The sequence below is a fragment of the Canis lupus genome, chromosome 20 (assembly GCF_011100685.1).
Source record: "Canis lupus familiaris isolate Mischka breed German Shepherd chromosome 20, alternate assembly UU_Cfam_GSD_1.0, whole genome shotgun sequence".
Classification (NCBI taxonomy): Eukaryota; Metazoa; Chordata; class Mammalia; order Carnivora; family Canidae; genus Canis; species Canis lupus.
In genome coordinates, this window is record NC_049241.1 from 51390905 (window position 1) to 51418423 (window position 27519).

At 49.8% G+C, this 27519-nt stretch overlaps 1 protein-coding gene across 2 annotated transcripts; it reads right to left on the minus strand.

The window, feature by feature from the left end:
• On the minus strand, window positions 1-26434 carry LOC484960 (complement C3). 2 transcript variants are annotated; one of them, XM_038567356.1, is made up of 41 exons: window positions 26302-26434; window positions 25939-26146; window positions 25303-25477; window positions 25047-25117; window positions 24862-24950; window positions 24697-24779; window positions 24373-24460; window positions 23525-23627; window positions 23302-23422; window positions 22944-23059; window positions 22134-22274; window positions 21843-22052; window positions 21405-21614; window positions 20735-20896; window positions 20340-20469; window positions 19350-19430; window positions 17368-17565; window positions 17098-17209; window positions 16713-16807; window positions 16469-16608; window positions 15880-16086; window positions 15113-15164; window positions 14849-14935; window positions 14467-14670; window positions 13028-13103; window positions 12631-12799; window positions 9692-9784; window positions 9377-9530; window positions 8284-8453; window positions 7960-8118; window positions 6509-6568; window positions 5121-5211; window positions 3812-3857; window positions 2676-2763; window positions 2269-2355; window positions 1948-2053; window positions 1512-1601; window positions 1062-1148; window positions 886-975; window positions 642-777; window positions 1-220 (listed from the first exon to the last, which is right to left on the minus strand). In XM_038567356.1, exons 1-41 carry the CDS (start codon window positions 26370-26372, stop codon window positions 88-90), a joined length of 4989 nt encoding a protein of 1662 aa, XP_038423284.1. In that variant the 5' UTR covers window positions 26373-26434; the 3' UTR covers window positions 1-87. The 2 variants fall into 2 exon arrangements, with proteins under 2 accessions (XP_038423284.1, XP_038423285.1); XM_038567357.1 differs by lacking the exons at window positions 1-220; window positions 642-777; window positions 886-975; ... (2 more) ...; window positions 1948-2053; window positions 2269-2355 and having other exon boundaries at window positions 3760-3857.
• Between the last annotated feature and the right edge of the window lie 1085 nt (window positions 26435-27519).

The window sequence follows — 27519 nt, forward strand, 5'->3', positions numbered from 1 at the left end:
TCCACTCCAATGTCTTTATTTACAATTAAGCCCAGTGGCCTGCACCAGCTTGGAAACAAACTCCAGAGGGCAGTGGAGACCTGAGTCTCAGGACTCACAGCCGTGAATGCTCATATATTCTGAAAATTCCTTCATCTGGTCCAACAATTCCTTCTTGCCCACATCCCCATCTGACGGCCACTGCATGAGAAACGTCTTCTTGCCCAGGACGTAGATGTACCTGTGGGTGAGAGATGGCAAAGAGGGTGAGGAGAGCCTGGTGCCCTCCCTGCCCTCCTCCACCCTGATTGGCAGTGTCCCAGAGCCACAGCCACATGTCCACCCCACCAGCCATCTTGGGTCCCCCAGCCTGTAGTCCACGTGGCTGGTGATTAGAAAAGGCTCCCCTTCCTCTGATTCTTTAGTGTCCTTTATTGGAAAACTGAATCTTTATCTATATTTACAACATCTACATGTGAATGGTGTTCCCTGGAGTTGGGGCTGTACAGTGGTCTATACCTCCCTTTAGGGCTGCCCTGAAACCTGAGACTCCTGTTGATAGGTGACAGGTGCTAATAGGAAATGTTGACACCAGGGACTGGGCTGGGGTCGGGAAGGGGGCCCCCGCCTGAGTCCTGGGTCAGCAGGAGTCCCCCACGCACTCAGATTTGAGTCTCCAAAGGTCCGATGTGTGGCCCATAATGAGATACGTCTCCTGTTCTTGCAGCCCCAGCGAGTCATGGCAGGTGGCATGAGAGATGAATTTCTTCATGGTGAGGGGCACAGCAGGGTCTGTACCTGGAGGAGAGGAGACACATGTGTGAGTGTATACAGGCCTGGCCCTTTTGCACAATGGGGTTCCTGGGGTAGAACCTCACACCGCCTCTTCTGTCCCCTTGAACATACCACCCTTGATGATGGCTTGGAGTTTCATGTTGTAGTAGATGTAGGGGTTGGAGGTGGAGGCCTTCACAGACTCCAGCCTGACCTTGTACACTGGGAAAGCAGGGACGGGAGGGTGTCCTGTTGGATCTGGCCTACAGGTGGACCTCCTCCTGCCTCCTGCCACTTCCCACACTCACCAAAGTCCACGCCTGTCTCACAGGCTGCTGCCTGGAGCTCCTCCTGCCTCAGTTGGCTGCCATCCTTCCTTGGAGATGGACACTGTTCTGGAGCATTGGGAGGGCAAGGCAGCTGCTCTGGCTGTGCTGAGGGAGGGGGCCTCCTCCCATCCCACCCCCATTTGGCCCCTGGCCAGCCACCTCTAGATCTCTGGGTCAGGCCTTTCTGGTCTGTAGGGTACTCCCTTCTTCTCTATGTCTCCTTTGGGTCTCTTTCCCCCATCTGGGCCCTTTTTTGGCTGTGCCTGACTCTGTGTGTTAGTCTCTGTGTCTGGGCCTCTGTCCTCTTTGTCTCTATCTTCCTGTCTCACTCTCTTTGCCTAAACTCAGCCCATAAGACAGCCAGGAGGTGATGATGGGCTCCTGGATCCCAGCTTGGCAGCCCCGGCCTCAGCGTCCCCACGACCTCACCCTCCGCACATCTGCAGACATCTTTGTGACAGATCTTCTGCAGGTAAGACCGCTCTGTGGGCAGGTTGTAGAAAGAGCTGCACCTCCGGGCTGAGAGACAGACGAATGCCTGGGGTTGGCTTGGGCCAGCGTTCCTGCCGGCTGGGTGACCCCTGGCTCCGCCCCCGAGGGCCCCCCCCAACCCCTCACCCCCCCCCCCCCGCAAGCCCCTCACCCTACCCGGCCCTGCCGGGTCAATTCTGCGTCCCATCCCCTTCCAGACTCCCCACAACTTTGACCTGCTGGGAAGGCCACGCCCCTCAACCACACCCCTTTCGGTGCCCCGCCCCTCCTCCTTCCTGACCCCGCCCCTCCTTCCCTCCCACCTGGCCCAGTCTTTCCCAGTCCCTTCAGGGGATACCCCACCACCGCCCCCCCAACCCCTACCCACGCTTACAAGGCTCGTAGTAGTCGTATATGGTGACCTGGGCGGCCTGCAGGAACTCTGCCTGCAGCATCCTGTGGACCCGGAAGCCCAGCACTGTGTCTTCCTTGTGCGAGAGCTGGGGAAGGGAATCCTGAGCTGACCAGGGCCACTGACCATAGGGCACTGACCGCAGGGCCTTGGCCATGACACTGACAACATGGCCTTGTGGCCTGAGGAGCTGACCTCAGACCCCATGGCTCTCTGGCAACACTGCCCAAGGTGCTGACCCTGGATTCTCCGCCCACCAGGCTGCTCACAGGCCTCTGGAAGAGGACACCCAGCCTTCCTCACCTTCTCCAGGTAGAGGACAACGGTGCTGTCACTGGAACTCGTCTTGGTCTCATACTGGAAGGCATACATCTCCACGTCGCTCGTAAGCTGGGGCAAAGGGTGAGGCTTGCAGATTGGCAGAGACCGCCCCCCACCCCACCAGGTCCCCAGCTCTAGGAGCTCTGGTCAGTGTGAAGTCACTCTCAAACTCCCAGTCCTTGTCCCATCAACACTAGTATCAGGGAAACTGAGGCACAATCAGGGCAAGGATTTGTCTAAGGTCATTCAGGGAGACAATCAAAAGTTGGCTGTGGCTACTGACCATGGGGCATTAACCTGGGGGCCTTGACCACTGTGCCCACATGGAGAGTGTGGGATGTTGCTAGGGCATCCCCCGCCTGCTCAAGAGGAGACAGGTGGGACCTTACCTGTTTGAGGTCATTCTGGTTGGGGTAGAAGCCGGTGAGCAGGGAGACCTCTATGATGCTCATTGTGGCCTCTCGATTTCCCTGGAACCTGGGGATTTCACAGCTCTGGTGTCTCTTCTTACTCTCCTCCTGCCTCTCCCCAAAGCTCCTACTGCCATCATCTCATGTCTGCATGGGTGCAGTCCGTGGCCTCCTCCCGGTCTCCCCGTTACCCCTCTGCCCCCAGCAGCTGACGGATGTAGCAAATGGGAATCTGATGCGTGGCTTCCTTGCTCAACAACCTTTACCAGATGCCTTGTCTCACCCTTCTGCTTCACTTCCTCCCAGCCAGCCTTCACGTGATTGCTTCTAAGCATCCCTCTCCTGCCACCGGACCCTGGCACATGCTGTCCTCAGCCTGGAATCCTCACTCCTCTTTCTTCCCTGAAACATCCTTGCATCTTTGCAATTTCCACTGATCCATCACTCCCTCTGGGAAGCCTTCTCCAGCCCATGCACCAGATCATTCTCTAATTTGCCCTCCTGTGGCTCCTTGGATTTCTCCTTTGCCGTATTTAGTCACAGGTGTCATTTTACATTGATTCTGGATGATTATTTGGTTATTGTCTGTCTCCCCTGACAGGCTGTGAGCTCTACCAGGCAGAGAGGGGCTGACTTGCTCACAGCTGTACCTTCAGTTCCTAGAACAGAGCCTGGCATTCAGCAGATGCTCAATAAGTGTTTTTATCTGGGGCAGACCCAGGTGAGGGCATCTGGGAGACAGAACAGAACTGGGGTGAGGGCTGGGATGTCTGGAGAAGATGAAGATGGAGAGAGCTGTGGGCTTGGAACCAGTTTTGGTCATCTGGGACATGAAACATGTTCACCATGGTGGAGCCCGCCATCCCAGGACATGGCAGGTTGAAGGACAGGATTGGGGGGCACAGGATGGTAGACAAGCGTGGGAAGGCAGGGTGGGAGGCAGGGACAGGCAGGGGAGGGCAGGATGGGTGGTAGGATGAGGGGGCAAGCATGGAGAAGCAAGCTTGGTTGGCTCCCACCCTCCATTCGGTACACAAGGAAAGCTGGTAAGGAGTCTGGATACCAGGAAGTGAGGCCTTCCTCCTGCCTCCAGCCCAAGATCCTAGTGCCCTGACCTTGTCTCCATCCGGAGCTGGAAGGTCTCTTCCTCCTTTTTATTATCTGCAGAGAGAAGCCAGGAGTTTAGAGTCTAGGTAACACAGTGTGTCCTGGGTTCAAATCTTGGCTCTGCCTTGTGACTTTGGGCAAGTTGCTTAAACTCTCCGTGCTTTAGTTACCAAATCTGTAAGTAGGGAGCATACTATTCTCAACCAAGGGGAGGTGTAGGATTAAATGAGTTAATGCAAGTAAAGCACTTAACACAGTGCCTTATCCGTGCTTCAGAACTATGTTACTGTTACTACCATTACTACTACTACTACTACGACGATGACGATGACGACGACGACGATGACAAAATGCAACCCAAGCCAAAGCCTTGGTCACTTTTAGTCCCTAAAAGTCCTAGGACTGGTGAGTCTTATTCCCTTCATCCCTACAGTGAGCTCCCAATGGCGGGTCCTGTCTCTTCCTCCTTGGTACCTCAGTCTAGGAACTCTAGGATCCCATTTCTGACCATCTCCACAGCCCCCTACCCCAGTTCAGCCCCCATCATCTCCTGCAAAACCAGTGCAGTCTCCTCCTCCCTAGTCTTTCAGCTTCTGTCCTTGTCCTCTGCAGTCTGTGCCAGAGAGAGTCTGTGCAAACCTGTGCTAGGTCATATCCCTCCTCTGCTCAGAACCCTCTATAGCTTCCACTTCACTCTGAACAAAAACCAAAGTTCCCACTATGGCCCACAAGTCCCTGCACCATCTGCTCCCATTACCTCTCCAACTCTTTTTCCGAAAACCCTGCCCCTTCCTCCTCTGTGGCCACAATGGCTTCTTCAAACCAAGTGAGCTCATTCTTGCCTCCAGGCCTTTGCACCTGCTGTTCTATCTGCCTGGAATGCTATTCCCTCAGATCCTTCATGGCTCATTCTCACTTCTTTCATGTCTAAGCTCAAAAGCCATCTCCTCAGACAGCTTCCCCTGGGCCTCCTCCAAGTATGTGTCACCTTTTCCTGCTTTATTTTATGTGGTACTTATCATGTAAGTGTGCTATATATTTATTTTTTTATAATGAAGATTGTTATAAATAAATGGCTGTAGGGGTATAATTCTATTGTCGTATTATTGTTTGTTTCCAGGAGGATTCAGGAAAAGAAGGGATATTTTTCTTGTTCATACCTGTGTTCCCAGGATCCAGAAACAGGGCATGACACATAGTAAATGCTCAATAAATATTTGATGAAGAGTTGAATAAGGCAATAAATGTGCTTACTAAATGAAAGCTAAAATAAAATAATAGAATAGAAGGTCTAGGAATCCCTGGGTCTAGGCTCACCTTCCAAGGTACTATGGAGAGTCACATTCAGGTGGTACAGGTTGCAGGTGCCCTCCCAGGACTCTGAGGACCTGTGGTACATGGTCAGGATCTGCCAGGGCAGGGAAGGTGTCAGAGACCATTACTACCCACTCCTTTCCTCCTCACTCCAGTCCTTGCCTGCCCAGGTTCTGTCCCTGTTCCTAATTCACAGCAAAGTCTGTGCCCCCTGAATTTCTGGGTGCAGTGACCTGAACACTCTTTAAAATCTAGACCACTTCTGTGTAATAGGATTTTCTGAGGTAACGGAAATACTCTGTACCTGTGCTGTACATATATGGTAGCCATTAGCCTCATATAACTGTTGAGCACTTGAAATGTGGCTAGTGCAACCAAGTAACTGAATTTTTAATTTTACTTAATTTAAATTTAATTGAGGCTCATGGAGGAGGATGACATTTCCAAAGTCACACCACAAAGGCAGAGCTTCAACTGTGACTCCATTGCCAGAAATAGGAAAACGGTCTGCCTCAAGTTTAGTGAACAAGAGGTCTGTCCTCCTGGGCCACAGGGCATGGAGCCAGAAGATATAACAGGGCCCCCAGATATTGGAAGAAAGGGCAGAGTTATCCTTCGGGCATTGAAAGACACGGTGGAGGGAGAATCTTCCTTTGAGGGGAAAGAAAGAGACACCCATTCAGGGACCCAGCATAGGAGGGGTAGACAGGCCCAAAGACCTCTCGCCTCTACCTCTCCTCCCTCTTGATTTATAACAAGTGAAGACCCTTCCGAGTCTCTATTTCCCCACTTGTTAAATGGAGTCCATATTTTTTCCAACTTTCTAGGGGCAGGTTTTTTTTTTAATTTTTATTTATTTATGATAGTCACAGAGAGAGAGAGAGAGAGAGGCAGAGACACAGGCAGAGGGAGAAGCAGGCTCCATGCACCGGGAGCCCGATGTGGGATTTGATCCTGGGTCTCCAGGATCGCGCCCTGGGCCAAAGGCAGGCGCCAAACCGCTGCGCCACCCAGGGATCCCTAGGGGCAGGTTTTAAGGTGTCCTTAACTTGATTCCTAGCACATGGTAGTGCCCTAAATGGTAGCTAAAATTATTGCTGATTTCAGTCTTAATAGACTGCCTCTATTTCCAATAACAAGGGTGGTGGTGGTGGTGGGCTCCAGCTAAGGATCTCATTAAAAAAAAAGATTTTATTTATTTATTCATGAGAGACAGAGAGAAAAAGAGATGGAGACACAGGCAGAGGGAGAAGCAGGCTCCTCGTAGGAAGCCCAATGTAGGACTTGATCCCCGGACCCAGGATTACACCCTGAGTCAAAGGCAGACACTCAACCCCTGAGCTACCCGGGCGCCTCTAGCTAAGGATCTCATGGTGGGACACCAGACCTACCGAGATTGTGCCTCTCCCACTGCCACTGGCTTTGATCTCTATGTCATCCTGGGCAGAGAACTGAAAGGAAGCAAAAAGAGGATTTGAGCACAGAGGCAGCAAAACATGGCTCGAATACAACGGAGTTGGGAAGGAAAACACATGGGCACTGAGGCCTCAGTAATTTCCCTAACTCGGGGTCTAGTAACTCACTGCTCCCCCCCCCACATAGATGGTTTGTTTTACTTTTTCTTTTTGATAGAGCATTTGTGATGTCTACACTGTCACATATCAACTACAACTGCCAATTCAAGCTGTGTACTAATGTACATCTGTTCAATCTGTCTACTTTACAGTGTTTACAGAGCTCCTTGTGCACGGAGCCACCACAAGATTCTTCTCCCTGGCATCTCTCCATCTACTCTTGTTTCCATCATACATTCTTCCTTCATCAGCTGGAGAGAAACTTTACAAATTCACATCCATTCACATCACCCCTGCTTAAACCCCTTGTTATTCTTAGGATACTTCTGCCTCAGGGCCTTTGCACTGCCTGTTTCTTCTACTTAGATACCCACAAGGCTTGCTCCTTCCTTTCCTTAAGATCTTTGCTCAAATGTTACCATCTTGTTGAGAACTTTCCTGACCTTTCTATCTAAAATTGCAACTCGATGATGTGCCCATCCTCCCCCTGCTTAATTTTTTAGCTGTAGCACTTGCCATCATGTAACATACTACGTATTCTACTTACTTCACTGTCTGTCTCACCCATTAGAGTATAAAATTCTACAAGGAGATGGATTTTTTTTCTGTCTTGTTTGTGACTGAATTCCCAGCACCTAGAACAATGTCTGGCATAGAGTGATTGTTCAATAAAGACGGGTCAAAGTATTGAAGGTAAATATCACTTCCTCCATGGATAAGATCATGGAGATTATCTTCTTCCTCACACCCAGGATCTTTTCCCCTTTACACACATTTCTTTTCCCTATTTCCAGAAATCTATTTTTTAAAGATTTTATTTATTTATTCATGAGAGATGCAGAGAGAGAGTGGCAGAGACACAGGCAGAGGGAGAAGCAGGCTCCATGCAGGGAGCCTGATCTGGGACTTGATCTTGGGACTCCAGGATCACACCCTGGGCTGAATGCAGGCGCTAAACTGCTGAGCCACCCAGGGATCCCCTATTTCCAGAAATCTTAAAATACTTTTTGTCTTAGTTTCTTTCTATGCTGTAAGTTTCATGAGAGCAGAGGGCATAGATCTTTCATAATGCATCCCCATTGCTCAAGAGAATGACTGGCCCACTATCGATGCTCAAGAAATGGTGGAATAAATGAATCAACACATCAACAGTATAGACATTAGTTGTTAGATAATCTTGGAGAGGGAGATTGGCAAGGACATGACTCTTGACCTCATCCCCAGTGCCACCTGTGTATGGCCTTCCTCTCTGCCCCTCAGTGCCCTACCTTTGCTGACCGCAGCTGGTAGGCGTTGTTATGATCGATGTACCACTCCAAGTTCAAGGCTTTCTTGGGGACGCTTATCTGGATGCGGAGATCCTGGACACTATTAAAAGGGACAGCTTCCCGGAAGCGGGTGAGGGCCTCAAGGGCCACCACGGTGGTCTAGGGGTTGGGATGGAGCCGTGTATCAGCACCACCGACAGCGCCCCAGGAATCCCCACCCCCCAGCATGGCAAATCAGCACCACGGGCAGCTCCTTCCGGCGAGCCGGCCTTGTCAGCACCTCGGCTAGCGCCCCCCACCCCCTCTTTCCGAGGCCGGGGTCACCTGGGTGGACTTGAAACCTCCGCCTAGCTCCCGCTTCTCCAGTAGCCACTTGGCAATGGCGTGCGTCTCGTTGTGTCGACCCAACTCCACCTTCTGCATCAGCGCATAAGCTGTGGCCTCAATGGTGTACAGGGAGTCCTCCAGGTTGTCCACTGGCCAGTGGGTTTTATCTAGGAGATGGATAGGCCCACTTTGTCTCCCAAAACTGGGCCCATCTACCAAAACCTGTCCTCTCCTTGTGTCATCTGGCCTGAATTTTCTCGTCCACTATTTTGTTGAGCACTTCCTTTATGTGAAACTCCTTGAGGAGGCATATGAACATTTTATTTTCAGAATACTCTAGGAGGACTCTTAACTATTTAGGGACAAGGAAATTAAGGTTTAGAGAAGCTCTTTCATTTTCAGAATACTCTAGGAGGACTCTTAACTATTTAGGGACAAGGAAATTAAGGTTTAGAGAAGCTCCCACTGGTCCCCCTGCAAGTGAGTTTTCCTAACTCCATTCCTCTTGACTTGAGTAATGAAGTGGATGGTATAGGATCTTTGGGGATGAGATAGGGCAGGCCATGAGAGGCAGACTCCTGTCAGTTAACCACATTTTATGACCTTCTTTCCATCCTTGACCATATCAAGCACCTTTTAAATTTAGGGTATTTGCACATGCCATTCTTTTAGCTTGGAATGTCCTTGGCCTTTCACACAGGTGGGCCTTCTCATCTTTTATTCCAGCTTAGGAATCCCCTTTTCACAGAGGACTCTCCAGTTCTCCAATCTATACTCCTCTTCCTTCATCATCTCTCCCACCTATCTCGTATATTATCATCTTATTGTTTGTCTCAATTTGTAGTTGATCTGTTTGTCTTCTAATTGCTTCCTCCAGGGATAATGGGACCTTTGAGAGCAAGGACCAACATCATTCTTGCTTACCCTGGTTTCTCAGAGTCTGAGCTAAAGAGTTGGCACACCATAGATGCTCAATAAACACTAAGTGATGAATCTCACATTGCTAAATTTGAAATCACACAATCCCCCTCCCACTGCCCCCATGGTTGTGGTTAACACATAAGCTGGTTAAGAAGTGACCTACACTCACCATGGCTAGCAAAGCTGTCCAGGCGGTCATTGGCTCGGGGGCTATTGGTGAGGGCCAGAGCATAGGAGACTATGGCTACGGCAAAGGTTGTCTGAATTTTTGGAAGGCATTCCTCCAGGAAGCTACGGGCTCGCTCCATGCTGGCAGTCAAACTCTAGAAAGTCAGAGAGAGGGAACCAGAGGAAGGCTATTAGAAGAAAGGTGTCTAAGAGTTAGAAGGGAGGAATGCACTGAGAGGGACATGAGGATGGGGTGACTTCCTGGGGGCAGAGAATCTAGAGGGCTTGCAGAGTCTCCCTCCTCTTTGGATCTTACCTGTATACCCCGACACAAGTCCTTCCCCTCATTCAGGGCGATCAGGACAAGAGCTGTGAGGGATATGTGTGCTTCAGAGCCTCGGTAGCCACCCTGTGGATACAAGATCACACCCATGATCTCCCTAGTGTCTTGGAGAGACTTTCCCCAACCTCTCCTGTGTGACCTTGAAAAGCTTCCAGGTGCTCAGCTCTGGGCTGGAGGTTGCTGAAAGCAGTGTGGGGAGAGAGAGAGAGGAAGAGGAGGAACCATGTTAAGATGTGCTTTTGTGGGGTGTGCATTACCAACCAAAGCCAACAGCCACGGAGGGTGATGTGTTAAACTCTCCACTATCTCAAAGCATTCTTACAGCAGTCCCATTTTCCTGATGAGGAAAGTGATGGTCAGAGAGGGTGGTCTCCCCCCTGCTAGTAAATGACTGACTTAGGGTTCAAGCTCCTCTTTAGTCTTCTAGTTCCACCTTCAGCCTCAGTACTGGGTTGATTAGTGCCCTCCCCGCAAAAATTCGTGTCCATCCAGAACCTCAGAATAGGATTTCACTTGGAAATGGGGTCTTTGCAGATGTAATTAGTTAAATTAATAGAAGGTTACATTGACTAGAGTGGACACTATCCAGTAACTAGTGTCTGTAAAAGGCTATTTGAAGACCCATAGAAAGAAGGAGGGTAAATGGGGACAGGGGTTGGAGTGGTGCAGCTAGAAGCCAAGGAATGCTAAAGACTGCCAGAGGCCATCAGGCTAGAAGAGACAAGGAAGGATTCCTCCCCAGAGCCTTCTTAAGGAGCATGGCCTTGCTGACACCTTGATCTGAGTCTTCTAGCCTCAGAACTATGACAAAATAAATACATTTCTGTTGTTTTGAGCCAGCCAGTTGGTGGCACTTTTTATAAGAGCCCCAAGGAATTAATTCCCACCCCACAGTCTCTTCTTCCCACAGTGGCCAATAAAGCCTGTGAACTCTTGAAATCAGGTTGTGTCCCTCTTCAGTTCAGTACCCTCTATGGCTCCCATCCTACTCAGAGGAAAAGCTCAAGTCCTCCTGGCAGCCCCAAAGGCCCTGCACAATCTGTCCCATCCCCTCTGTCAGATCTCCTCCTCCATCTCTCCTCCAGGGTTGCTCACTCTGCCCCAACCTCCTCACTGTTCCTCAAATATACTGGGCACTTCCAGTCTCAGGGCCTTTGCACATGTTGTTCCCTCTTCTGGGAACACTCTTTCCCTAATTATCCATGTGACTTACTCCCTCACCTCTTCAGGTCTGTACAAATACCATCTTCCAAAATTATACCCCATCACCTTGATTGCCCTTCTCCTAAGTCTTTCCCCATATCCCTTCTAACATGCATGCCACATCATTTAGGTCTCTCTCATGCTCATTGCCTGTCTGTCCTCCACTAGAGTGTCCACCCCATGAGAGCAAAGAGTTTTATCTATTTTGTTTGCCCCAGGTCCTCAGTGCTTAGAGCAGTTCCTGGAACATTGTAGGTGCCTGATAAATGTTTGTTGATAGAAACTCCGATCTATGAGCCAGTGAAACGTGTTTGTAGCCCCTCTCTGTACCACTTTTCTGTGCGGCATCTGGTGCCTGCTCACACAGACCTCCCAACTCCCTAACTCTTCCCTTCATCTGGGGTTGCAATCTGTCTTTTCTGGGTTCATGCATTCACCCAGAGTTTTATTCGGCAAACATTTGCCAACTATGATGAACCAGACCCGCTCCCTCCTCCACCCGCCCCCCCACCAGAAGGACTCAGCGTAGGGGTCCCCAAGGCCCTACAGGCTTCAGGCCCTGGTATCTTTCCTCCCTCTCAGGTCTCAGGACAGACTACCTCCTTTCCCATCTTTGGGCTCTGGTCTTTCCCTTTTCCTCAAATGTGCCAGAGCCTCAGGGCCTTTGCATGTGCTGCTCCCTTTGCCTAGCGCTATCTTTCCTATTCTTCCTCCACCAACTCTATTCCTCCTTCAGGTTGCTGCTTTACCCCCACTTCCTTTTGTAGGTTCCTTGACCAGGCATGGACCATTAAATACTACCTCCTGGTATTTCTTTCCCATGGAACTTAGCGCAATTGCGACCTAAACAATCACTAGTTATAATTATTTGGTGCACTTCCATCTTCCTCCCACACCCCAGCTTGTGAGTACCACAAGGCAGGGACTGTAAATGTCTTGTTTACTGCTCTGTCTCCCCTCTGTCTAGCACAAGGCCTGGTACACAGATTTGCCAGATTAATGTCTGTTGAATGAGTGAATGACATCCCTACTGTCATAGGTGCAGTAATAGAGACAGGCACAGGGCTGGTATTCAGGGGAGACCCCTGGAGGAGGTGGGTTTGAGCTAAATGTAAAGATAAAGCATAATTTGGCCAGCCAGGGAAAAGAAAAAGGGATGGAGCATGGCTATTCCATACAGAGTGTGCAGCTTAAGTAAAGACACAGTGAGTTGGAGGGATCTGTGATGGGAGTAGTGAGAGATAAAACTTGGAGAGAGATACAGAAGGGAGGCATATAATAGAGAGACACTGTCATAGACAACGGTGAGCCGTAGAAGGTGTTTGAACAGGAGAGAGACATCCCAGACTGTTTGAAAGCTATTCCTGGAGGCTGATGAGCAGGACTCTTTGGTAGGGATGGCTGGGAGGGGGTTCAGAAGACTCAGCCCAGAGGAAAGAGAGCCAGGATTGGAGCCTGCTGGAAGTGGGGGTGAGAGAGAGCTGGGGTCCCAGATGTGCCCAGCTCCTGTGACATAGTAACAGAGTGCAGGGTGGTCCAGAGCAGGGGCATGTGGTGCTGGGTGCCAGGCCCTGGCTTTTTCCTGTTCTCTTTTTACCTGTAAACAGGTCAGGGGCCTGAGATTCACCTATCAGTGCACAGAGCCTGGGTTTTATTTGAACAGGCCAGGCAGGAGGGGGTGGGGTGCGGGGTGGGGTAGGGGTGGGCACCTGCATCCATGCCATGATCACGGCACCTTCCTCCAAGAAGTGCCCATCCTCTGCCTGCCTCTGAGTGATGATCCAGTTGGCAGTGGTACAGAGAGAGTGCAGGTCAAGCACGCTGGTTGTCATGATAGGGTAGGCCAGGGCAAAGACCCGGAACACGTAGCTTGTGAGCCTGTCGGGGGACACAGGGTGATAGCAGCCAGGGGATTCTAGGACAGGGGCATCTACTCTAGGGGCAGTCTACTCCTCCTGCTGCTCCAGGGGTAGCAATCTTTCTGGGCCAAAGGCTGCCTGCCCCAAGCCCTCACTGCATGGGTGCTCTTGGGTTCATCCAGTCCCAGGCTGGCCCTCAGGCTTCACTCAGGGCGGTGGTGGCAGGGCTGCCAATCCTTGCTCTTACCAGGTACTTCCCGGATTTCCCTTGCTGGTGTGGTAGGTGCCATGTTCACTCCGATGGGTCAGCATCTGGGTGTAACCTGGGGAAATGAGTGGGGGAGAACTTTCAGGGAGATTTGGCATTTGGGTGTGGCTGTGAAGGGGAGTCAGTTATCAGGCATAATCTAGGGGGCAAGATGTGGGTGTGACTTGGGGGTGTATCACATCTAGATGCAACCATAGAAGGGGACTTGTCTAGGTGGATCAGGAGGTGCCTGTAGGGCTCAGGTGTGACTGTGGGAGCTGTGTGCAGTGTCATCTGGGAGTCACCTGGGAAATCGCCCCATTGGGGTCCTCTGGGGAAGGGTATGACTAGGGATTGCTGCTCAGGGGGATTGTGGGAAGTGGAACCCAGGAAAGGGGGTACTCTGGGGGCCACGACCTAGGAGCTTCCTTGGGGGTTGTTTCTTGGCTATAAATTAGGGATGTCCCTGTGTCTGTGCAATTTTGTGTGTGTGTGTGTGTGTGTGTGTGTGTGTGTGTGTGTAGTTTTTTTTTTTAAGATTTTATTTATTTAGTTATGAGAGGCACAGAGAGAGGCAGAGACACAGGCAGAGGGAGAAGCAGGTGAGCCCAATGGGGGACTTGATCCCAGGGCCCTGGGATCATGCCCTAAGCCAAAGGCAGATGCTCAATCACTAAGCCACCCAGGCGTCCCGTGTCTGCGTAGTTTAGGAAAGGCTACTCCTGGGTATAATCTTGGAGGGGTACCTCTCAAGTGTATTCTGAGCATTGCTACTTAGGTATTACATGAAGGTTGCTTGGGAGCTTGAGGTTTGGGGGTAACTTTGGGGTTAGGTATTACATGAAGGTTGCTTGGGAGCTTGAGGTTTGGGGGTAACTTTGGGGATGATAGTGTCTGGATGATACCTGAGGGTATTGTTAAGAGCACCTGAATGGAGACTTGGTGTCTGAGTGTAACTGGGAAGAGGGGCCAGTGCCCAGATTAACTTGAGTGTCCCTGTCTAGGTGTAACCAGGAGTGTGCATTTCTGGTAGTTACCTGGGAGGTGTGGATATAACTTGGAAAGGGGTAATAGGGAGGCCACCACTGGAGGTTATTCTGGAGTTTTCTGCTTGGCTGTTCTCTAAGGGTATAGCCCAAGGCTTGGCACTGACTGGGTGTAACCTAGGACAGGGTCTGGATATAACAGAACCTGGAGGGTGCTGCTTTAGGAGTAAACCAAGGTGTCTATTGTCAGACTGTAGTCTGGGAGAGGGGTCCAGATGAAGGAGTACCTGGGGGACTTGGTACCAGGTTGTAACCCGGGAGATGAGTCAGAGTATGAATGTTATTGTTGAGGAGAGTCCCATGGAGGCCACCCTCAACCCTTGGGGTGCCCTAGCCACCCTTCCAGAGAGTCCCAGACACTTTCATTGAGGTCCCAGAAGGAACCCTTCTCACCGCTGACAATGTTCTTTATCACCTGCTCCCTGAGCTCTACCCCAACCTTGCCCCAGTGGCCAGTGGTGTCCAAATAGTGGGTCAGGATGATCACAGGTGCCAAGGAGCTCAGCGTCTGCTCAGGGCAACCAGTCGGGACCCTCAGCAGCTTCCATGTTTCTTTAGATGTCAGGGCACCCAGGATTGTCTCGCCAAGGATGTCACCTATCAGGTGAGCAGAGTCATTTGAGGAATGGCCTAAGCCGCCATGGCTCCCTGCTCATACCACATGAGCACCCCAACCCCTCCACCCCTCCTGCCCCTGTGCCCAGGCAGGCTTGGGAGGAGCCAGCTCCCCAGTCTCCCAATCCCTCCCCCCAGGAGTCATCTCTGTCCTAAGCACCTTGGACACTGATAAACACTTCTGCTTCTGTATTGGGCACCATGTTCAAAAAGTTCCGTCTTGGCACTAGTTCCATCTGGGTTTGACCTGGATTGAGCAGACACAACCTTCTATGACAAGCAGATTCTGGGGCTGGGGAGGTCAGGGTGTGCAGAACCAGGAGGAGCTCAGACTGCCCACCTGACCAAACCCCCTCATTTCAGCTCCTCCCTCCATCCTGATGTGGCCCTAGAATCCCACATGCTCCCTGTAGACACCACAAACCTTGGGGGTTCAGGAGGATGCTGTGGGATATTTGCTCTATCTGCCCTCCTGCCTGTGAGATGCAATGATGAAGCAAGTTAAAACAGCAATAACAGCAAGAATAGTAATAACGACGATCACAATGACAGTAGGAGGAGGGATTAGTTAGCTATAAAGAGCACAGACTGGATGCCCAATTATCTGGGTTCAAATCCCAACCCTTCTACGTTCTAGCTGTGTGACCTTGGGCAAATTACTTAACCTCTTTGTGACTCAGTTTTCTCATCCGTAGAAGATTCCTACTTCATATGGTTGTTCTTAGGGCTCAATGAGTTACTATTCTTAAAGAGTTTATATTGTTAAGTGCTGAACGTGTGTTTGTTAAGTAAATGAATTAAGTAAATAAGAGAAGTAAATAAAATATTATTGATGGGTCACGCACAGTCCGATGTGTGATATAAATAATTTTCACAGCTTTCTGATTGCTATTCACAGCTCTGAGTGTGATGATTATCACACTTGGCAAAATGAGGAAATGAGGGCTCAGAATAGTTAAGTTGTCCAAGGTCACACAGCAGAGACAAGGCTTGAACCCAAGTCTGACAACAAAGTCCCACAGTGAGGGCTCTGTGACTGAACTTTCAAATCCATTCTCTTGTACCTCATTCCCCTCTAAGAAGCCTGTTTGTTGATCCTGGGCATACCTCTCCATCCTGTGATCACAGCCTGGGAGCCCTGGGGAAGCCCTGCAGTCTGCACCAGTAACAAGAGGTGGGGGCACCCATTACCTTGACCAGAAGTGTCTTCCTTATGTGGTCTTCAACCCCAATGCTCACAACCCTGACCTCCACGTCCACTTTGCCTATCTCAAGTGGGAGAAGCAGAAAGGGCACCATCTTGGAGGAGTTGGGGGGCACGACCACTATCTGGCGGGATGGGGCTTCTTTCTTCGAAGCACTGCACAGCAGCTCCTTGTGGGGGAATTCCACACGGACCTGGACAGGGTGGACAGTTAAGGGGTCCTGATTCAGGGGGTGGCCCAGGATCCTGGTCACAATTCCCTCCCTGCCCCCACTCTAAAATTCCCAAGTAGGTGACAGCACAGCATAGTGGTTGAGAGTGAAGACCTTGCCTATGTGCTGCATGACCTCAGGAAAGTCCCTTAATCTCTTTGTGCCTCAATTTCCCCGCATCTACATCAAAAGCAATAATAGCCATCTGCTGGGATTATTGGGTATTTTAAATGAGAATATACCCCAGAAGCTTTTTCAAAAGGGCAACCACCTCACTGGCCCCTTTGAATAATGGACACACCCCAAACCCTTTATAAAACACACTGGTGGATGGTTTGAGAGGAGGGGAAGGATCAGGCTTCACCTTGACCTTCTGTCTCCTGAAATTGTACAGCACAGCTTGGATCTGGATCTGCTCATTCCTGACCACGGAGGAAGGCAACTTGAGATCCACAAAGAATGATTTCATAACCGTCAGCTCAAAGGGGTCTGAGACGCAGAGACCTAGAGCCAGGGGAATGTGTTAGCATTAAGCAGAGGCCAGCTGTCCTGGGGCTGGGCAGGACCACCATTCTCCCATTTCCTTAGCTCTGGGCTTATGGGGTCACCTTTTCCGGCTTTGAGGCTGACAGCCACTAACTGCCACGTGGTGATGGAATCTGGCACATTCACAAGAGTGCTGTAGTGGGAGATGCCTCTGGAACTGGTGGGGTAGGGGGTGGGCATTAGTGAGTTTGTGCTGCCTGGACAGTGCATAGCCTCTGCACTGGGAGTCACTGTTCAGGGGTCAGTGGGTCACCCTATCAGAGACATCATCACTAAAGGGTTGTCCTTTTGGGGGAACCACTGGGATTTGTATCCCCATCCAGAGTGGTTCTTATCATGGGAGTATACTGAGAGCTGTCACCAGTGGGGGCCACTGGCTATGACTGACATCCACTGATGCCTGAAAGGGCCAGGGACTAGATGCTGTCATGGGAACTGTGGTCCTACCCTGAGTTACTTTTCGGCAGTGTAAACTTCTTCCAGAGCCAACTCTCAGGGAATAAGGTCCGGACAGGCTGGTCATCGAAGAAGATGTCACCTAAGTCCTCCTCTTCATCCGCTGGAGGAAGTGGGTGTGAGGCAGTGTCTCCTGGCATCTCTCCCATGGTCTTCCCACCCCATCCTTTTATGGCCCATATCTCCCCTTGACTTGTCCCATGGCACTTCATGCCCCTCAGGCGAGCCCCAACCCCCTCCCTCCTGCCATGGCTTCCTCACATGTCCCCAAAAGCAGCTGTTCCTCCCGGGCCTCCCTAGTCAGGGCCTCAGACAGATGGCAACAGCTCAAGAAAGCAGCAACGCAGGTTGGCCCATAGCGGACATGCCGGGTCCTCTCCTCACACGACAGCCCCACTGGGCTCTCCCGGAGCCCAGCATCACAGCATTTTCGCTCCAGCTCTGTCTTGAACTTGTTCACTGTGGGCCAGAGTTAAAGGGACAGAGGAGGGGTTAAGTGGGATCGGAAGAAGCTGGGGCCCATCTCCCTCAATGCCCCGTACACCGAGTCTCTATTTATCCATAACTCCGGCAGATGCTGGTCTTCGTACCTTCTCCCTGAAGCCTCACATTGAACCAATGTGGTGGGGTCTGATGAGGAAGCTACACAACAGAGAGATCAATTCACTGACCCATGATCTCACAGCTCCCAAGTGGCAGAGCTGGGACTGGAATCCATGCTGCTGGGGTTTCATTCTCCTCCTCCCCTTCCTTCTTGACAGGGATTCGTAATACCATGTTTACATATTAGAGATACCATTTCCGCTTCTTTTTTATAAAAGATTTTATTTATTTGAGAGAGAGAGCACAAGCAGGGAGAGGGGCAGAGGGAGAAGAGAAACAGACTTCCCATTGAGCAGGGAGCCCGACCTGGGTCTCAACTCCAGGGCCCTGGGATCATGACCTGAGCTGAAAGCAGATCTTAATTGATGGAGCCACCCAAGCGCCCTATCATTTCAATTTCTGATTTTCATCATGTGTTTTTAAAAAATCAAACCATAAAACTTGTAAAGCACGGTGTCAAATCGAATGCTTCTAAGTTAGCAAACTGAAGGAATACACTTAAAAGATAAAAATATAGCAATTCTCAGGCACTTGGTGGCTCATTCGATCAAATATCTGACTCCTAGTTTCAGCTCAGGTTAGGATCTCAGGGCCATGAGATCAAGCCCTCTGTCGGGCTCTGCACTCAGCATGGAGTCTGCTTGAGATTCTCTCCCTCACCCTCTCCCTTCCCCTCTGCACCTCCCTCCATTCACACTCTCTCTTCAAAATAAATAAATAAATAAATAAACAAACAATCTTTAAAAATACATAGCAATTCAAAAATCTTATTGCTTACCATATAACATGATCATAGTTAAATAATATAACTTATCATTACCATAAATGAAACAATAGTTTATATTATAAACTTTTCCCAGGATGTTAGGGTAATTTTTTTAATATGAAAATTAGAGTTAAAGTTTTATCTCAATTTTTATTAGGCTTCACTTACGTTCTCTTTATTTAGATCCATAAAGTCATAACCATTGCTCAAAGAGACTGCAAAATCTGATATTCATAGAATCCATGTTTCTAACATTACTCAGTGCTGCCTCCCATCTTCCTCGAACTCCAGACTCAGAGCTTCTTATTCTGGCCCACACTTTGACCTTGGGGATGTCAGGTTTGCTAGCAATTATCCACTGGCACCCAGCACCCATCTCTCCTTTTGTCTACACTCTCTCTTTTCTCACAGAGCCTAGACATCTAAAAGCTACATTTCCCAGATTCTCCTGCTGCTAGGCTTTTGGATATGATTAGATTCCTGTACCGAGACACTGTTGTGTAAGATTTGGAGGGTGGAAGAAGTGGAGACCATTTTCTCTGTGGCAGTGGTAGCTGACTGGTGAACCCCACTCTACGTGTGTTTTTGTACTGCACACGTTGCTGCGTTTCATTGTTTATCCACCAGCATTGCAAGAGATATTGGCAGTAGTTTCTTGAGATTTCATGCATTGCAAGAACTGCAGTGAGGTGATCTTGAGTTCCAGCAAGCAGCCTACAGACCATCTAATGATTTTGAAAGTACCAAACTCCCATCATTAAATCCCTCCCTCTCTGCTTGAAGTACCTAGAGTGGTTTCAATATTCTCCTTTAAGCTCTAATGAATACTGTAGGTTAGGGAGCCAGGAGGGGCATGTCTAGGTTTAGCTCTGACCTGCATTTATTTTGGCCTCCAGCTTCTTCAGGGAGCGGCGGCGGCGGCGGCTGTCAGGGGGGCTCTGAGGGCACTGCCAGTCTGAGGGTCGAGAAGAATGAAGGGGCCACTGTCAAGATCATTATCAACATCCTTGATATTTATTTGGTACTTACAGAATACCCAGTGCTTTCTAAGCATCATTTCACTTAATCCCATAGCCTCTTCATATTCAAGATTCACCACTTAAAAGCTGTGCAATCTTCAGCAAGTATTTTATTTTATTTTATTTTATTTACTTTTTCAATAAGTCATTTAACTTCTCTGAGCATTAATTTCTCCACCTAGGTAAATTGGTATAATTATAGTTTTCTCAATGAGATCCTGCATATAAAAGTACTTAGTAGAGTGTCCAGCTTGTAGTCAACAGAAACTGTTATTGATAGTTGAAAGGAGACACTCCAAGTTGTCCTTAGTATCCACCTCCTCCCATTATCTGTGACAACGAAACCTGTCTCTTTTGTGTATTGCTCAGAATGAAGACCACATTTCCCAGTCTCCCTTGCAACTAGGGCTACACGACTGAGTTCCAGCAAATGAGATTTGAGAAAGTGTCTCTCTTTCCCACTTCCCTTCATACTTTTGCCTTGCATGACGTCCTGATGAGGTGCCATCTTGGAAAACAGCAGAGCAACAAGCTAGAAGGAGCTTGAGTCCCAGAATGACCTCATAACTGTTACTGAGTGAGAAATAAATTTCTAACTTGTTTAGGCTATTGTTAGTTTGTATCTCTGTTACTCATGGACAAATCTATATCTTAACTAAGATGTAGTGAATCACTTCTATTATTATCTCCATTTTATGGACAGAGAAATTGAGCCTCGAAGAGGAAATGTAACTGGTTCATGGTAAGGGTAAGTCTAGATTTTAGCCTGTCTGACACCAAACTTCATGTTCTTATCCATTAGACAGCACTGCCCCCCTCCGCCGCCACCCCCTCCCTTCCTGTACCTGAGCTTGCCAGGGTGTGCATCCCCGTGCTCATCTTCAGGTCCAATCCAGCATCCTTGAATACAGCAAGTCTGTCTTTCCCACTGCCTGCTGTACAACCAATGTCATGTTCCTCCACCACATCCCAGACCTATGGATTAAGATAGGAGCCTGGATTTGGAAGCTGTATGACCTTTTTAGGAAAGGAGCAATGGTGCACTGTAATTGCTGGCTCAAATAATAATTCTCACACCACCTCCCTTCTATTGAGCTCTTACCACCTTCCAATCTCTAGCTGTGTTCTAGATCCTTGAATACTTGTATCCATCAGTGTTGCCCATTTTACAGCTGAAGAAGTTGAGGCCTCAGTTAGAACCTCTAGGCAACCTCTTGGCCCAAAGCCCATGTGTTCTCACCTTCTTCTGTGTGAGCTTGTGTTTGCTGTTCAAGACATAGACAGCCTTGTCCACAGCCACCAATCCCACTGTGGCCTCTTCATCACCTGTCACTTTCACTTCCACCTGGCTGTTTGGCTCCAAAGTCTGGAATTGTCCTTCTTTCTTCAAACCAACCTTCAGCTGAGCCAGGAAAAAGAGAGATGTCAGAAAAAGGGGCTCGTATGCTACCAAGGGGCTTCCCCAAATCCACTTTTAAGTTTATGCTCCTTATTACTCTGATGGAGCATCCAGAACTTCACCAGGCCAATCCCAACTCCATATACTTGCATAGTCTCCATGCCTTAGGTTGAGCTTTTTTTTTTTTTTTTTTTTTTTTAAGATTTTATTTATTTATTTGAGAGAAAGAGAGAGCACAACCAGGGGGAGGGACAGAGAGAGAGGGAGAAGCAGGCTCCCTGATAAGTAGGGAGCCTGATGCAGGGGCTTGATCCCAGGACCCTGGGATCATGACTTGAACTGAAAGCAATTAACCCACTGAGTCACCCAGGTGCCCCTAGGTTGAGCTTTTAAGGGCACATCTCCATTTACTCTCCCCTGCCTTCAGACTTGGAGCCCGTCAACTTGGACAGCCTCTTGGCCCATCCGAGCTTTATGATGGTAATGTAAAACTTCAAGGAATTTGGCTTACCGTCCCCATGCATCTGTCATTCACATCAATCCATACGGAGTCAGCCACCAGTTCAGGATCCTGACCTGTTCCCTGAGGCAGTAAATAAAAGGCCAGGATGCGGAAGGAGGGCAGCATCTCTGCAGTCACATCAATGATGGTTGATGTGTAGTGACTCCCAGGTTGCTTTGATTGATATTTGGCATGCACAATCCGGCCCTTACTCAGGACCTTGGAGACAAGGGAGGACAAGAATGAGAAGGGTAGAGTCAACATTTTTCTGAGGCCGTCTTAGCTCACAAGGGAGACTTACGGCTCCTTTGCTTCAGCTCCTTAGTCTGAGGCCACCCCAAATGGTTCCCACCTTCGCATCACTGTTCATAGTGCCTCCAAACCAGCTAGCCAGGGATATCCCAGGGAAATAATTCCTTAGTTTAAGTTTTAGTCCTAGCCACTCACCAGGATGGTGAAGTGAGTGATGCGGTCCTTGGTGTCATGATTCTTATGTTTCGTGTTAAGGCTCAACTGGATGCTGCTGCCAATATCTGTGCCCAACATCTTCACTTCAATGTGCAAGAAGTTCCCTGACCCACCTTGAGTCAAGTAAGGCCAAGCTGTCATCCTGGCTGTAGCCTGCTCTTCTGGCCGGAGAGGCTCAGCAGTTTCTACCTGAGAGAAGTGATGGGTAAGTAAACTCTCAGCTCTTCTGGCTCACACAGGTCCATCATCCCTGCCCCATTAGGTTGGTACCAGGATAGAGAGCTGCTCCTGATTTTCAACTGTGTTGATGGTCAAGGTGGCCACTCCATTGTCTGAGGTGTACTCTTTATTGTTTTGGCATTGGACAAGGACTCTAGAGGCTGGGGACCCATCAGGATTTGAGACGAAGACCTGAGGTGGAATTGGGGTGAGATTAAAGACAGGCCTGGGGGTGGCCTGGCATGAGAAGTGAGTACTGGGAATCTGATTTGGACAGGACTGGCTTGTATAGCTGTACAAGTTGTGCACTGAACAACAGTAGGGGCACCATTCATATTAGAGTCTTTATGCATGGCACCCCCTCAAATTTTGGAGTATGCAATCATATGTGGTGGCCCTGGATGTTGGTGTGCTGGTGGGGTGGAGGTGGAGGGAATTGGAGAGATGTAGAGGGCTGGGGGAACTCTTTAGTAGGACTGGCACCAAAGGATGTCTCTAGTTTTTCTAGTGTCCATCAGACTCCCTAAGGTCACTCAAAATGAATGCATGTAAAAACAGTGTGCTTGCTGTACAAATGTAACCTCAAAATAACCCTCGAGCACCACCTTCTAACCTGACTGTGACCACTAAGCCCCCTACAAAGAAATTGTGGGGCCATCACAGTGCTTTGGGGGACCTGGGTTGAGACTTGAGAGAGACTTGGGATTGGTCCAAGAGGCATGATGGTTCAGTTCTCAAACAGATGTATTGTTGAGGGGGGGCGGAGGCAGGTGAGTCCAGTGTGGGCTTTTGTCTCCTGAGAGGGGTCTGTTAAGGGAAGGGAGCTCTGAATCCCTGGATGAAGTGAAGTCAGACTCTGACCTTAAAGTGGAAGGGTATCCCAGGCTTGAAATACTGGGGTGTCCTGGTGAACTTTATGTTGTATGGGCTCCGGACAATCTTCACCCCGGAGGACTCAGCCTGGACCATCTCACCCCCTGGAGAGATGGGGGACTGTGAGGTCTGTGGAGGAGGTTCAGTTTCTTGGGGAAGTGGAAAGGCTGCTTGGCTTCACCAAGACAGGGAAGACAGCAACACAATCTAAGCTCCTTTTAGTCTTTCTGACATTTTTACCTTCCTCTGATATGGAAACAGGCTGGGAGGTGGCCCATGGTCACATGTCTAGGTTGAGCAAGAATGCTGTTTTGACCTCTGCCAGGGGCTTGGGTGAGAGTGGTACCTGAAGAGAACACGGTGATGTTGACAAAGATTGAGGCCCCAATGAAATCCTCTTCTGGGCCTTGGAATGTGGATATCAGTGTATCCTTCTGGAGGGAGATGTGGCCCAGGCCTTCAGAGATCTGCTCTCAGGGCCAAAGAGAGAAGAAGAGATGGTTTTTTGGGGAGACAGGAAAGTTAATGGAAAGGGCTATTGGTGGGGGAAGAGGTCAAGACTCAATCACCTCCACTCTCTGCAGGGAGCTCTGGATGGGCATCCGACGGGAATCCAGCTTCACCCCGAAGATGGCCAGAGCATGTCCATCCACTGGCTTATTGAATATATACCTGGGGGTGAGTGGAGGGTCATCCCACTGTCTCTGAAGCACCCACACAACCTCATGTGATTGCAGAGATGTCATATATGACCTCATGAGGCTGTAGGGATAGTGGTAAATCTTTGGGAGGGACAGAGGTGGCCCCTGGAAACTTGAATGGTTTCATTGCTCATCTACACAACCGTGGAAGGTGACAAACATGTCCTGTAAAGTCTCATGTTGGGTTGCAGATATGGCCTGTGCAACCTCACAAGATGGTAGAAGTAGCCCATAAAACCTCGTGAGACAGACTAGACAGGATGCATAGCATGATAGAGCTGTAGGAATGGTCTGAATAATGTTGAGAAGTGGCAGGCATGGCCCTTACAACCTTGACTGGACAATATGGTCTCTACAACCTCATACAGCTGTGGAGGTGGTCTGGACAATTTCATAAGATGGCAAATGTGCCTGTGCAACCTTCCAGACCTTCAGAATGGTCTAAGCTGTGAGATATGGCACGAATCCATTAGATGGGCAAGGTGTCCTATACAACCCCAGAGACCAGAAGGGATAGTCTGTACTACCTACAGGTGACAGACATGGTCTGGACAACCTCGCAAAACAATGTAGGTGGCCAAAAATATCTCATGGGTGGCAAAGAATACCTCTACCTCTACCATACCTCAAGTGCCACAGAAGTGACCGGCTTTTCTACTCATTCAGTTTCTTGGCATTCCTGGTCCTATGTCCAAGCTGGGGACAAGGGGACTCACCAAGCCTCAATGTCCACACCCAGAGCCTCATCGTTAAGGTAGAAGAAAGTCTTATTTGGCTTCAGCTGGACCTCAAATGATGGGAGCACTGGGTGGAATAAAGGCAGTGGGTACCCTCAGTGTTTTGTTGTTCCCCCATTGTCCCCTCCCTGCTCACTCCTTCCTCATGACTCTGGCAACCCCCAAGGATTGGAATGTGTGTCCTGTTCACCAGAACCCAGCTTGGGCCCTCACACACAGTAGGTGCACCATGAGACCTCTTTTCCACTTCCCACCCTGTTTCTTGTGGGTCCCACCTTGCCCTGCCCATCACACCCTACTCACCGTATTCCCTGACATCAAAGGCTGCCTTGAACTTTTGCTTGGCCGCACTTTGGTAACTGGCTTCGATGCTCCAGGTCCCAAGACTGAGACACAGAGAGTCAGGAGAGATGGAGACTGAGGAGGAGAGCCTCCATCCCTCCATCCATAGGGCTCCCAGTGAGGCACCTGACAATCTCTGGGAGTTTAAAGGAGCTTGCGAAGAAACCTTCCTTGGCTATCAGATTCTGGCTGATTACAGTGATCCCCTCCGGGTTCTGTGGGGACAGGGGGTGAGTTGTTCATGACCCAGGCCTTCAGCACAGGATATAACCTCAGTGTCTGGGATGCATCTTCCCATAAAGAGAGGCCACCTTGATGTCCAGAGTGAATATTCTGGCCACAGGATCCATCTTGTGGTCCACAGTGAATACTCGGTATTGAACTGGAGAGAGAAGAAAGGCTCTGAGTTCTGGACAGAAGCTGGAGAGGGAGATAGTCATTAGGATCTTGGGCAGTGAGGAGTCATTGGACAGAGGGAGACCTTGGGGGATGGAATATGAAGGGCAGTGGGGGAGACAGGGAATGAGAGTCAGCATCTGCCCTAGGCCAAGGGCTTGGGGGCTTTACCCAAGTGCTCAGGGGTGTAGATAGTCTTGTCTGTCTGGATGAAGATGTAGCCAGCATGGGGAGCCACCAGCACTATCTTCTCCATGAATGAAGGGTTTGAGGTGGATGCCCACGTTGCCCGGATGATGACATACCGTTGCCCTGGTTGTTGGGGGTATATCAGGCTCTCAGGAATCTGGGGAGAGATGCTCACACTCCTCAGGCTCTGCTGAAGTCTCTATTCCTGGAAGCAAAGCCCTGAGCCAGATCTCAGGAGAAACAATTGAATGGGGGCCATCTGTCGTTGAGAACAAGGTTGTCTTGTCTGGCTCTGTAGGTTGCTCCTGCGCAAGGACATCCAGTCCAAGTGGAATTGCAATCCCGTCCGAGCTCAGCTTCCCAAGCCACCAGCAGAGGGCGCCTTTTATTAATTCTTACAGAGACCTCTTCCGGCTAATCACTGCCCTTCTTGGAGCTCAGACCCAGGGGACTTTGGATTTCTGACTGGACAGGACATAAGAGGAGCAATAACCATATCCAAACCCTGCATCTATTCCCCAGTGTCCTTCATGGGGAATCCTTCTAGAGTCTGCCCCTCTCCATCCTTGCTGACCCAGAACCTCCCTTAGTGGCCACCCATTCAGGCCTGTCACCTACCATCACAGATGTCTGTTTCATAAAGTGGTTTGCTCGTGAGAGAGTGAGGCGTCTCATAGCCACCACTGTTTTCTTCATGGGGAAGTCCCACACGGTGAGGTTCACCTGGAGGTTCCCAGTGAGGGGCTGCAGGGAGTCTGAGTGAGCCTGTACATGGATGTTCTCAGGAGTGCCGACCCGCAGGGCTCGAGGGGTCACCAGGATGTACCTGCCAGTAGACAAACACAGGAGCATGGGAGGACTCGGCGGGGGTGGGGGGTGGGGGGAGTGGGCAGGAGCAGAGAGACAGAATCACATGCAGGGAATCATGCAGACAACAGACATGCAGGCAGTGGCTGAGGGCCTTCAGTTTCCCAGGCTCACAGTGGCTCGGCATGGGCAAGAGAGGTCCTCAAGAGGAGTAGAATCAACCCCACGGGCCAGGGCATGTCCATGGCGGCGGGGATGGGGTGGTGTGCAGCCCCAGGCCGCAGGTGCCTATCCTCTTGAACACCCCAGCTCTGGTCTGTTTGCCTTGGCCTGTCCTGATTGAGTTAATATCTAAACAGACATGGGGAAGGAATTCCCATAAGTCCAATGGGGAACGAGAGGGCTGCTCCTCCCTCCTCAGCTCGTTGGCTGAGGAGGGGCTGGGAACAGCAGAGGTAGGGAAATATACGAGCTCCCCCCTTGGAGGCCAGCGTTGGCGGTGGGAGCAGTTGTCCTTCCCATGACCCATGGGGTCTTATCCTGAAGCATTCCTCTCTATGCAAGGACCCTAGGCCATGTGGGTTGGGAGACTGGGCTCAGAGCTTGATTGGGACTGACCAGTCAGGGCAGGAACAGGATTGTCCCCACCCCTGCCCTTGTGAAATTGGTGAGTTTCTGGGGTAGTTGCTCAAATGGGGGGCAGTGCAGGCATTATATCTTCATTCCCTGGCCCCAAGCGTAAGCAGCCTTGGCATTTAGCTATCCAGCCCCAGGACCTGCCATAATGGAACCTTCTAAAAAATGCACAGGTCAAATCCTCTTGCTGGGCTTCGGATCTTTCTGCATAATTATGCTTGGTAAATTGTGACCATTGTCCATTGTTCTTAAATTATGCCAAGCTCTCTGGGCTCCTTTTCCAGAGGCAAATTATACATATTAAACCAGGGACAAAAACACATCATGCTTGAGGCATTCCTGGAAGAAGGCTTTCTCTGTTCCGAAATAATTTTCGCTGCCTGTTTAATATGCCCTTTAAAGATGTTGGACTACTTTGTGGTGTCTGTCTCTTAGAAGCAGACGGGTTGCAGACAAGTTTGTCTGGTTCTTCTTTTTTTTTAATTTTTTTTTCAGTGAAGCTGGCACTGCCAGCTTGGAGAATCTTGCTTATTGGAGAACCCCAGATCTCCCCGAAAACAATGATAATATACATTTATCCAACAAAGATTCATTAAGTATTTGCTATGAGCACAGCCCTCCTTAGCAATCTGGGAACACAGCAGTGGAAATTTAATGAGGACTTACTAAGGGCTTAAAGTGCATTTCCCCCTTCAGCTTCACAGCCTTTTATTAATTAGGTTCAACGTGTGCCCACTTCCCAGACTCTAGTTTTGT

Bases quoted from the DNA above. Each gene is read 5' to 3' on its own strand.
- LOC484960 (XM_038567356.1), bottom strand. From the start codon at position 26,372: ATGGACATGCCCTGGCCCGTGGGGTTGATTCTACTCCTCTTGAGGACC. The intron at 20,470-20,734 runs GTGAGAACACAT...CTTAATCCATAG, and splicing joins ACAAGCTCACACAGAAGAAG to GTCTGGGATGTGGTGGAGGA. The intron at 19,431-20,339 runs GTACAGGAAGGG...CTCGACCCTCAG, and splicing joins GCACACCCTGGCAAGCTCAG to ACTGGCAGTGCCCTCAGAGC.